The sequence below is a fragment of the Meles meles genome, chromosome 12 (genome assembly GCF_922984935.1).
Source record: "Meles meles chromosome 12, mMelMel3.1 paternal haplotype, whole genome shotgun sequence".
NCBI classification, from domain to species: Eukaryota; Metazoa; Chordata; class Mammalia; order Carnivora; family Mustelidae; genus Meles; species Meles meles.
Genome location: NC_060077.1, coordinates 47,673,647 through 47,686,559, shown reverse-complemented (window position 1 = coordinate 47,686,559; position 12,913 = coordinate 47,673,647). Strand labels below are relative to the sequence as shown.

At 34.5% G+C, this 12,913-nt stretch overlaps 1 protein-coding gene across 13 annotated transcripts in view; it reads right to left on the bottom strand.

The window, feature by feature from the left end:
• The window catches only part of RBBP8 (RB binding protein 8, endonuclease), a 109,731-nt gene that overhangs the window by 68,760 nt on the left and 28,058 nt on the right, over nucleotides 1-12,913 (bottom strand). For all 13 annotated transcript variants that reach the window (XM_046025617.1, XM_046025615.1, XM_046025614.1 and 10 more), the window contains one exon: nucleotides 4,237-4,279. In XM_046025617.1, coding sequence (XP_045881573.1) covers nucleotides 4,237-4,279 — 43 coding nt within the window. The remainder of the gene's footprint in view (nucleotides 1-4,236; nucleotides 4,280-12,913) is intronic.

Here is a 12,913-nt window from a genome sequence, read left to right as displayed (position 1 = left end):
AAATCTACAACCCCAAGCTACCTGATGTACATAGGTACAAAGCAATTACAATATATATAAGGCTGCTAAGAGGATCAAATGACTCTGTAAACTACAAGTGAAGTAAGGCATTATTATCAGCTACTGAAAAACCAGCTGGGTTTCCACTCTAAAATTCAAAAGCGTGGGGCACATGGGTAGCTCAGTTAAGCATCTGTCTTTGGCTCAGGTCATGATAGCGGGATCCTGGGATCTAGTTCCACATTGGGTTCCCTGCTCAGAGGGGAGTCTGCTTCTCCCTCTCCCTCTGCCTCTCCCCCTGCTCATTATCTCTCTCAAATAAATAAATAAATAAATAAATAAATAAATAAAATCTTAAAAAAAATCACAAGTGTTATAGATGATCTTCGAGAAAGTAAAATTTGGCAGTCATTTACAAATTTAATAAGTTTCTCATGTAGTGATTGGTAATATAGGTTACCAATTGGTAAACTGTATTATAGGTTGGTTATAGGTATAATGAAATATATTCTGTGTAAAATGTCTGTAATAAAAAAGTATATTTGTGATAAGCAAATCTAGATTGTTTCTAATTATGTGTCATGACTCAACTTCAGGGAAATATTCTGATTCAAGCTAAGAGGAAATATTACTTTGTAGTTATAAATCTATCATTTAAAATAGTAATATTGTAGAAAATAGAATCACTAGACCTACATGAAGACTCCATTTTAATAAAATTTAAGTTCCTTTAAAAACATGTAGTGAATGAAGTTTGAAACATGCAGTCAAATAGCAAACTTGTTTCAGTACTGCTTCTTATTTTTTGTTAAAGATTTTTTAAGATTTTGTTTATTTATTTGACAGAGAGAGAGAGCACAAGCAGGGCGGGCACCAGAGGGAAAAGGAGTAGCAGGCTCCCCACTGAGCAGAGAGCCTGACACAGGGCTTCAATGCCTGACTCAATCCCAGGACCCTGAGCTCATGACCTGAGCTGAAGGCAGATGCTTAACTGAATGAGCCACCCAGGCGTCCCTCAGTACTGCTTCTTAAAAGTGACCAACATTGTGATTAAAGGATGTCATTCTAATCAATGGTTGTTAATCCAGCATAAAGAAGATCATTAATCAACAAGGAACCAAGGCACAATATAAAGAACTCATTGTCTAACTACTAATCAACTATGAAACATTACATGTTTCATAGTAGAAAAGCAGAAGTGGGGCGCCTGGGTGGCTCAGTCAGTTAAGCATCTCACTCAATTTCGGCTAGGTCTTGATCTCAGGGTGGTGAGATGGAGCTCAGAGATGGGCTCCACTCTGAGGTAGAACCTGCTTAAGATGCTCTCTCTCCCTCTGCCCCACTCCCTGCTCGTGCACTGCCTGCACTCTCTCTCAAAAAAAAAAAAAAAAAAAAAAAAAAAAAAAAGAGCCAGAGGGAATAAGTTTGGTATGGTACTTATTTGTGATTAGCAACGTTTGTAGCAACCAACATTAGTTGGGCTATAAATAAAAATGGAGATGAAAACGACAGAATAAGTACACTTCATAATTTTTAATCTCAAATGATTAAAAATATTTTCATCACTGAAAAGAAGTGTACTGGGGCGCCTGGGTGGCTCAGTGGGTTAAAGCCTCTGCCTTCGGCTCAGGTCAGGATCCCAGGGTCCTGGAATCCAGCCCCACATTGGGCTCTCTGCTTAGCAGGGAGCCTGCTTCCCTTCCTCTCTCTGCCTGCCTCTCTGTCTATTTGTAATCTCTGTCTGTCAAATAAATAAATAAAATCTTAAAAAAAGGAAAGAAAAGAAAAGAAGTATATTTATTCCTAAGTAAAACAATAATGTTTCACCTTTTTGATTTCAAGTGAATTAAAAAAGAGAAATTTTACTTATTAATCAAGAAAATAATCCTGTTTTCCTCAATTAACTGACACAGTTTCAATGTATTTTTGGCATAACTCTTATCATGGGAAGAACTTACATACAGAGTTTTCTTCTGCAACTATGTAGATAATTCTAACATACATAAACTGTTACTAATTAAAATACGCTAAAAAGCTGCAGAGTTTTTGAAATCCGTATTGCTCACAGAAACAAAAGGTAATTTGTGCCATAAAAGGAAATCATGCCTCAAGAGGTGCGCAGGCAGCTCTGGAGGAGTAGGATTAGTCTAACTAGTGACTTTTTTTTTTTTTTAAGATTTTATTTATTTATTTGACAGACAGAGATCATAAGTAGATAGAGAGGCAGGCAGAGAGAGGAAGGGAAGCAGGCTCCCTGCTGAGCAGAAAGCCCGACGTGGGGCTCGATCCCAGGACCCTGGGATCATGACCTGAGCAGAAGGCAGAGGCTTTAACCCACTGAGCCACCCAGGCGCCCCTACTAGTGACGTTTTTGATTGCCTATCTAACAGCCATTTCCTTCTCATTCCTTGCTAAAGAATACTGAATTTCTTGAATATCCAACAGTTGCTTGAAGAGAAGTTGATTTCTCTAGACTCGGGATGAATGTTAATTTTTTTTTCAATTTTTTTAATGTTTCATCTTAAAATAATTTCAGACTTACTATAAACAAGTTATAAACATAGAATAGAGTATCTGTATATCACTCCACTTCTTAAAATTTTACATCTTGCATAGCCATAATACAACTATGAAGATCAAGAAATTAACATCGATAGAATACTATTAACTATTCTACAGACTTCACTCAAATTTTTCCAATTGTCCCTCTAATGTCATTTTTCTGTTCCAGGATCTAATCCAGGACCCCACATTGCATTTAATGTTATTCTCCTTCCATCTGTGATAGTCTGTCCATCTTTCTTTGTCTTTCAGAATCCTGACATCTTGAAAAGTAAAGGCCAGTTATTTTGTCCTTCAACTTGGGTTTTTCCATATTTCCCCATGACAAAATATGGGCTATGCATTTTTGGTAAGAGTACAACAGGAGTAATGTTGTGCTTTTCTTAGTGCATCAAATCAGGAGGTAAATAAGACTGACATATATGATTTCTAGTTAACTTTGATAGTTTAACTGAGATGAATTCTGCCTGGTTTCTCTGCTATAATATTATAATTTTGCCCTTTGTAATTAGTAAGTATCTCACGGGGAGATACCTGGAGAACTTTGCAAAATCCTAACTAATAAGATACACACCCTAAGTTTACTATTCAGGAAAGGCTTAATTTCCTCTGTAAGTCAAGAAACATCTCTCAGTTGTGGGAACTAAACATAAGAAACAGAGAAAGGGATTATTCTGGGTTAAGATATTTAAAATGACAACCATAAGGCAGGAATATGTATACTCTCAATAATACAAAGCATTTAAAAATATTGCTAATTAAATAGCATCATAAAATCACTCTTCAAAAAACCCCGTTTTAAAAATTTATGATTTTATATTTCTGAATCTAAGTCATTTCCCGTACACGATTTTCTAGGTGTGAAAGAAAACTTCCCAAATTTCATTTTCAGATTATAATGGAAAAAAACAACTGGGTGTGTTTTGATGGGTGGTTGTTAACTCCAGCTTTTGGTTAGAGCCTTGGGAGCTCTAGGAATATGAAGTAACTGAGGCCCATTGGTATGCATATACCACAGAGCAAATGCTGTATTAGTCACAATGATACCAATTTTTGTTATGAGCAATAATATTCTATGATGCCATCTGTTTCAGATTACTGAATGTAGAAGCTCTAGGGAACCATGAATAAAAACTGCTTCTGACTTAGAAATTCAGATCTGATTCTAGGCTTAATAACTAAAACAATTCAGGGGAACCTCTGGTAATTTCAAACTGATTAAATAAAAGGGTCTCATTTGTACCCATTTCTTATACAGTTCAGAAATCCCAGAATATTCTGCTTCCCTCTTGTAGTATCTTAAATTCTAGGTGTTAATCACAGTTGAGAAAAGAATGCTACTGACAGATCAAAATGATTATACAGACCAGGTCTCATCTTAATAAATACCTTATGGAAAAAATTTATATATATATATATATATTTATACACACACCCATTTATATGTGTGCACATATAAAAATTATATTAAAATATAAATGAAGCAAATATTAACTAAGGATATACTCCAAATTAAGTTAGTCTTTTTACCTTAGAATTCTGAAAAACTTGTTGTCAACTATCTAAGGTCCACGCTGTAAAGCTAATTTCTTATAAATAAGACATTGAGGCCAAAAAGGACATCAGTATCAATTACTTTAACATAGGAAATCATTGTTATACACTAATACTTACAAAATTCGTTCCTTTTTGAGTTTGTTTACTTTTACTTGCAAACCTAAAAAAGAAAAAAAACCACAGTATTTTACTTTTACATTTACCATCTCTAAAGCAGTTGATCTGAGTTTATGAGTCTAATGCTACACTATTAAGTCACTCGACTCTGGGCTCTGAATAATGAGTCAGGTCCCACTAGTTTGGAGAGTGTATTTCCCTTACTTGTACCCTGAGGTCACAAAAGTATATCAGCAACATTACTACTTTTAGTCTGTGACAGCTAAGTAGAATAAAATTTCCTCCACCTAAAGTGAGTTACTTCCTTTATAACAGCAGGGGCAAGCATATAATTAGAGGTTCACTATAAATGGAGATCTATGTTCTGACACAGCCTATGCATTTGCTAACAGCAACCGTGCTTATGTAGGCTCAAGTCTTCTGGGATTAAAATAGATTATGGCAGGAAGTCTTGGACGAAGAGCAAAATTGCTAATGCTAAAGTACTTAACAAAGGACATGCAAGATAGCTGTTATATGTATTTTTAATTCTAATTGAGTCTGACACGGAACATAAGAGAAGACCACTGCCTTTGGGATTCATGTAGTTCTAATGAAGAAAGGCTGAAGGGCACTTAAACTGCAAGGAAGGATATGGACAAAATAGGGTAAACATTTTTAATTTTTAGAAACAATAATTAACAAAAGGAGAAAAACAGTCATTAAACAAATATGAAAATCTATTCAGCATCACTAGCAACTAACTATAAATTCAAAACAAAACAATTACTTAGCAAAATCATGAAGATTGTGGGGCGCCTGGGTGGCTCAGTGGGTTAAAGCCTCTGCCTTCAGCTCAGGTCATGGTCTCAAAGTCCTGGGATCGAGCCCCTCATTGGGATCTCTGCTCAACAGGGAGCCTGCTTCCCTTCCTCCCTCTCTCTCTGCCTGCCTCTCTGCCTACTTGTGATCTTTCTCTCTGTCAAATAAATAAATAAAATCTTTAAAAAAAATTATGAAGATTGTAATACCCAGTATGTTGATTAAAAAAGTATTATAAAACTATATTCCTATACTTTGCTGGAAATGTTACAAATTGATACAATTCTTATGGAAAGCAATTTAGAAATATGTAATAGGACTCTTTCATTGAGATCTTATTTCTTGGATTCAAACCATAGGGAAACTCATAGTCACAAAGAATACTGAGCAATTTATAGCAATATAAACTGCTTAAAATAGGCATATGTTTAAGGAAAATATAACACTTGTTTTTTAAAATAATACAGTTACTAAGATCATTAAGTAAAAAGAATGTCGATTTAGCAACACTAAACTATTTGGTTTTCTATTTTCTCTATGACCTCTATTTTCTGCAATATGATTATCACAAGGGGAGGAAAAAGTTTCTGTATTACTTTTTCTGATTCCTTTATCCATCTTTTTTACTATTCTACAATTTTCCCAATTGTGGATGTTTTATTTACTTTTAAAAATACTGCTTAGCGAGTTTTTAAGTTCTATATCTACTCAAGAATTTCTTTTATTTGGGGTAGAGTTAGTCCCCAATAAATAGGTATTAATTGACTAATTTTTGAAAAAATCAAAGGTTTAGTATTTGCCTTTGGTAGTTTATGGATTCTAATAAGCCATACATTTCAAAAAGCTTTCCATGTAATATATGTAGTAACATTAATAAATTTGTCATTTTCAAGAACAGGACTTTTATTATCTGTTTAATTTAGGACAAGCTTTTGAACAACATAATTTAGACAAATAAGAGTTTTCAAAAACTTATACATTTCTCCCACCAATCCCCCTCCATGGTGCTGACTAGGGATGAGTCTAAAAGTCATATAAATACTGAAGGGAAAGTCACCTCTTCTTATTACACCAAATAGTAATGATATGCTGCTACGAAATCTAGATATTATAGAAAAATGAAGGCCCGGACAATTTTTTTGTGTTAGACTTTGGCCCTATTTCTCAAGTTTCACCTCTAGGAAATGTCCAACTGATATGATACAATTTTACCCCTATTTTCACAGCCTAAAATTTGAATAAACAAGTATTATGAAAAAAGTTATAGTAAAAAAAAGTTATAATCAAATGTTCACAGCAGCTTTATTTATAATAGCCAAAAACTAGAAACAACCCAAATATCCTTCAACAAGTGAACTGTTAAAAAGAAAAAAAAAAAACTGGTGCATACTCATAGCACATGCACTATTCATCGATAAAAAGGAATGAACTATTGATACATGCAACAACTTGGATGGTTTCCAAAGAAATTACGTTGGCTGAAAAAAAGCTAATATCAAAGAGTACGTCCAAAGTGATTCTACTTACATAACATTCCTGAAAGGAAAAAGTTATAAAGAATAGATTATGGGTAGCCATAAATTGGAGGGGTTGGGGTGGGAGAAATGGGGTCAGGAACTTAAGAAACTGTTGTGAGGGATCTTTGGTGGTAGTCACAGGAATCTACGTGAACTGCATAGAAAACACCATGTAGGGCACCTGGGTGGCTCAGTGGGTTAAGCCTCTGCCTTTGGCTTAGGTCATGATCCCAGGGTCCTGGGATGGAGCCCCACATCGGGCTCTCTGCTCTGCAGGGAGCCTGCTTCCTCCTCTCTCTCTGCCTGCCTCTCTGCCTAGTTGTGATTTCTCTCTGTCAAATAAATAAAATATTAAAAAAAAAACAACAAAATACCGTGTACACATATACAAGTAAGTGCATATAGAATTAGAGGAATCTGAATAAGGTTGATAAATTGTACCAATGTCCATTTCTTGGTTGTGCTATGGTACTTCAGCTATAAAATATGCTACCATTGTGGGAAACTGGGTAAAGAGTATAGGACAGTTCTTTGTATTATTTCCTATGAGTTCATATAAACCTAAAATAAGCTCCAACTAAAAAGCTAAAAAAAATTATGGAAAAAGATCTTCCCTAAGAATTGTAAAACTGTTAAAATACAAAACATAATAAAGGAAAATATTTCTTTTAATGTCAAGAATTAAAACTGGTATCTTTTTAAAAAAAAAATCTTTTCCGTCTGTCAAATTCAGGTAATGACAAACTCCTGAGAACTTAAAGGTACTTAGTAAAGCATCAAATCATTCCTGAAGAATTAAAAAAAGAACTTATGACCTGACCAGGCTAAAGACTAAAATCAGCAGTTTTTCACTCTCTTTCCTTCCCAAACTGTGTGAAAATTTACTTATTGATAGATTTTCTTATTTTTAATTTTAGCTGACTTCTAAAATTCAGTGCAGCCAAACATGAAATGGATTCTTGCCATGACCATTTTAAGGAAAAGGAACAATGAGATAGAAAATCCATATAAACATCAAAAGAAAATTCTTGAGAAATATGGAAAGAGTACTCTTTTATCTTGTTAGCATTCAACACCTGTGAGGCATTTGTTCTGTCATGCAGATCAGCCCTGAAACAGGTTTATGTTGTATGTGTATGTGTGTGTGTTTAAATTTTAGCATTTGCTATTCATCAAGTCAATTAGGCATCTACAATTAGAACCCCTATAAAGTGTGCTTTAATCCTGCTCCACACCCATCGGAAGGAATGAGGCTATACAACAATGCAGCTCCTGTATGAACAGGTAGTCTGTTCAGTAAAGTATTTGGGATTGTAACACTGGCAACCTGAGATACCTACTGAGGAAACAGCATTCACAAGACTAAGCACTTGAACTGCAAATTAACCCTACACTGGTGAACACATGAATACTGGAGGAAATGAAACAATTAAGAGCCTATATGTGTAGTTCTAACATATGAAACAAATTTAAGTAAGAATTTAGAAATGAGGCAAGAATTTTAAACAAAAAAAATCACTGTTAATTTTTTTTTTACTTATTTTAGTTCTCTATGCAGAACAACCCATATATAGTATACATACTATCACTTTAAAACAGGTTACTATGGTTTTGAATAAGCCTAATAACAACTTACTTGACAAATAGTGGCTTTATGTGCATAGCTCAAGTAATTTAATTTCTACCAAAATACATAATCACTAGTATTTCCGCAAGGACCTAATAAATTATTTCAATACCAAAGTGAAAACTCTTGATTTTATAAGATGCTTAGTTTGCTCTTAGGATTTAATTATCTCAAGGATGACTGGGTGGCTCAGGCGGTAAGCATCTGCCTTCAGCTCAGGTCAAGATCCCGGGTCCTTGGGGCGCCTGGGTGGCTCAGACATTAAACGTCTGCCTTCGGCTCAGGTCATGATCCCAGCGTCCTGAGATCGAGCCCCATATTGGCTCCCTGCACAGTGAGGAGCCTGCTTCTCCCTCTCCAGCTCCCTTGTGCTTGTGTTCTTTCTCTCACTCTCTCTCTCTGTCATAAATAAATTTTTAAAAAAATCTGAAGGGGCACCTGGGTGGCTCAGTGGGTTAAGCCTCTGCCTTTGGTTCAGGTCATGATCTCAGGGTCCTGGAATTGAGTCCCGGATCGGGCTCTCTGCTCAGCAGGGAGCCTGCTTCCCCCTTTCTCTCTGCCTACTTGTGATCTCTCTCTCTGCCAAATAAATAAATAAAATCTTTAAAAAATAAAAAAAAAATTAAAAATCTTGAAAAAAAAAAAAAAGATCTGGCATCCTGGGATCCAGCCCTGCATGGGGAGAGTGGTGGGGGGGGGGGGGTTCTTGCTCAGCAGGGAGCCTGCTTCTCCCTCTGCCTGCTGCTCCCCCTGCTTAAACACTCTCTCTCTCTGCCAAATAAATAAATAATCAATCCTTTAAATAAAGATTTAATTATCTCAAAATGGATAAATTACTTTTTGTGCACTCCACTAAACTTATACATGTTAATACTAATGGAAAAATAATAGATGTGAGAGTTGCTGATAGTATTCTTAACAATGAGAATGACACTGATGTTACGGACCAAAACTGCATGCAATTCCTTTCAATGTTAATTTAGATGGTCTTAGTATGAATGTTACCTTAGGAATTTTTGATGAGACATCTGAGGAAATAAATGAAATAGTCCAAAACTTAATCAAGAAGTATTTATCCTATTGTACTAGAACCTCTATAGTTTCCTATTTCTTCTTCCTTTTTTTTTTTTTTTTAGTTTACTACCTTATTTTTTTTTAGTATTCTCTACACAGAACATGGGGCTCAAACTCACGAGATCAAGAGGTGCATGCTCTTCTGACTGAGTCAGTCAGGCGCCCCTATATTTTCCTATTTCTTCAAAGGGTTTCTAATTTTGTCCTGAAAATATGCCTACTTTTTTAAGAAACTGATCATCACAATTTACCAAAACATCATTAGATGAGATGCTGATGGTAGAACATGGCATGAATAAGAGACCATTTGCATTCTGAGGTCTAGCAGCATTTGTCACAAAAGGAATGTAAGACACTAGAGTGAACAGTCATGAAAGGGTACTAAAGATAAAAGATATAATAACTCAGTCACAAATGTCTCCAGAATTTTCCAACAAAAAGGTCTCATTTGAATATTGCTATTCAATAGAAGTTGAAAGACTTTATTCATGCCGTTTTAAAAGAAATACATGCAGCTTAATATATTCTTGTGATCAGTGTACAAATTGTCTTGTATATGGCATGTTTTAGCTATCATTTTATTATGTTTTGGTCAAATGAAGCAAAAAAAAATCTCAATACAGTGGGGGTATTCAGATGCATTAAGTTTCTATGGGTGGGTAGACTTCTTTAGATATCTAAGTAAAAATTTTATATTTCAAGTATCACCATTCAGAACATTTCTTTTCTCTCTTTTTTTAAACTGACACAAAGGTTTAAAAGTAATGAGTCAATTTTGATTCCTATATATACTTCAAAACCAGCAAAGTCCAGACAAGTCCATGTTTGATGTCTTTCAAATAGCCTCTTATACTGGTTTCTCCAAGTGGATCTCCCACTTTAAAAAAAAATTTAGTACCCTTCAGGCATGTCTTTGATGTTATCACACAGTTGGAAGATCTAATTTTATATGGAACTATGTGGAATACATTGACAAAGAACTGTGCTTTAAAAAGTCTGCTTTCAGCAAATTTGCCTTGTCTGAATCCAAACATTTTAAAATAACATATTAATTTTTTAATTTATTTATGCCTTCATTTATACCTTTAAGAATCCATAAATGAATTTGAAATGGAAAAAGTACCTTGATCAATCCAGTATTAAAATGTACCAGAAATTATCTTCATCAGTTCACATATATTATCTAATACCTACCATTCATAAAGAACACAGATGTTAGCTAAGTATAGTAAAAACTGCTGTATTTCTCTCTTAACATTTTCACTGTATACAAACTAACTCCCTCTTCTGAGAGTGCGATGAGTATTAAAGCATAGCTATGAGTACACAATTTTAAAGAATTACCCGCCAAGTAATATTTGTAAGTTTTACATGTTCTATAATCTGATGAATATGGCATGCTGTTTCTGATTAAAAAGTGTCTTATTTATCTTGACTCTTCCTCATCATTAAATAGGGGTCTCCTGAAGACCTTGAAATACTGAGGAACATGAAGAAGAACACTGCCAAATATTTAATCCTTGGTTAAATCAAAAGCCTACAAATAAAACTAGCCCAATTTTAAATGTGGATATATAAATGGGCATATATAAAAATTCTGAAGTTCTGCACAACAAAAAGCAAGTAGAGTTTAAATAATGAAATAACAAAAATAAGCCAGATATAAAACACTATGTACGTTGATCACAATACAATAAGCTACACACATTTTTTTTAAAGCTAGGAAAGAATGAACAAAAAAGCACAGATGTTGTTCTTGTAGAATGGTGATTTATTTTTCCTTTCCCAACTTTCTACGGTATTACCTGAACAGAGAAATTTTAAAGTATATAGGTAGTAAAGTATTTCAGGATTATAAACAGATATAAAATATTTTCATATATTACGGGATTTAAAATACTGATGTTCAAGAAAATATTCCATTGACCAAGCTATAAACTATGGAATTCATTAGGATACCATTTATTAATTTTTTACCATGTACCAAGCACTTTTACCTACAGGAATGTAAAGATGAGTAAGATAGGGACTCTGCCTAATAAAAACTTAATGATCTTCTTCAAACCACTTATAAAACAACAGAAAGTAATTATTTGAAGGATAAAGAACTTAAACCTTCTGCTTGAAGATGGCAGAATGCTAACTCTCCTTCAAAAATACCAACTCTCTGTCCCTACCTAGCAACTCAAGTTATCTCTGGTCCTATTTAAAATATTTCAAAATATTGTATTAGCTTCACTTCCGGGTCACAAAGAATAAATTTTATAACATGCAGCAGTGACATTCCTAGAATAAACTTGAAGCTATTCTTAGTGATAACCCCATGTTCTTATTGGCAAACCTTATATAGTCACTGTATGATAAACCAAAAAGAGGATATTCCTGTTTTTCAACAGAAATTGGGAGACTTTGTTTCTTCCTTCCCAGTTTTAAAAGTAGTGCCTATAGCAGATTACATTGTTCCTATTAGTGTTACCAATATCTAGCTTATTTTTGCTATCATTTCATTATATAATGACATTGTATAAATATTTTCCTAAAAACATAAATGGAGGCGCCTGGATGGCTCAGTAGGTTAAAACCTCTGCCTTCAGCTCAGGTCATGATCCCAGGGTCCTAGGATTTAGCCCCACATGGGGCTCTCTGCTCAGCAGCGAGCCTGCTTCCCCCCCTCCTCTCTCTCTGCCTGCCTCTCTGCCTATTTCTGATCTCTGTCAAATAAATAAATAAAATTTAAAAAAAAATACAAAGCTCCCCACACCCACTGTGTCTTCTTGACTGTTGTATCCTCAGCAACTGCTATCATTCCTAGCATATAATCCAATTACTTCTCACTGAATGAATGGCAGTCTATATTAAACAAACTCAGAATTATTCCTCAATGTCTTACACTAGATTTTTTTGGGGAAAACAGTATAGTCAAATGAAGAGCAGAATTAATGTAAAATATTCATATTTATCCTTGGACATAGGACCATGAGCATAGGTCACTTTAAAATTAGATCTTTATTATTAAAAACAAATTTGAATTTCCAGTTTTTCAAATACTTGAAGTGAATTAATCTGCCTTAGTCAACAAACAGCTCACAGAAATTGAGAGGAGAAAGGACAACAATCTTAGAAAATACATGCAATAAAGTATGTAACAGTTCATAAAAAAGAAATATAAATTACCCTTAAACATAAAGATGTTTAATCTCATAAGAGAAACAAACTAAAATTTTATTAAAAATTAACATATATAGTAATCAAATATAACAGAGATGTCTAACATAAAGACTTGAGCAAACAACTAACTATAAAGACATTTCAGAGAATTGTGGAAATTTGAATTCTATCATCTAATAGGTATTAGATGTTAATAATTTGTCTTGTTAGCGTGAACAAAGTCCCGCAATGGGCTCCCTCCTCACCGGAGTCTGCTTCTCCCTCTGCCTTCCGGTCCCCCTGCTTGTGTTAGTGTGGTAATGGATTTATTTGGTTAAAGCCTACTGAAAATACATACTAAAGTAATAATAAATGAATTATGTCAGAGACTCCAAAATAACTGAAAGAGGAATAAGAAGGACCTGGAATACAGGTAAAATAAGACTGGCCATTTACTGATAATTCAAGCTGAGTGATGAGTATATGGGAGTTCATTACATAATTTTCTTTA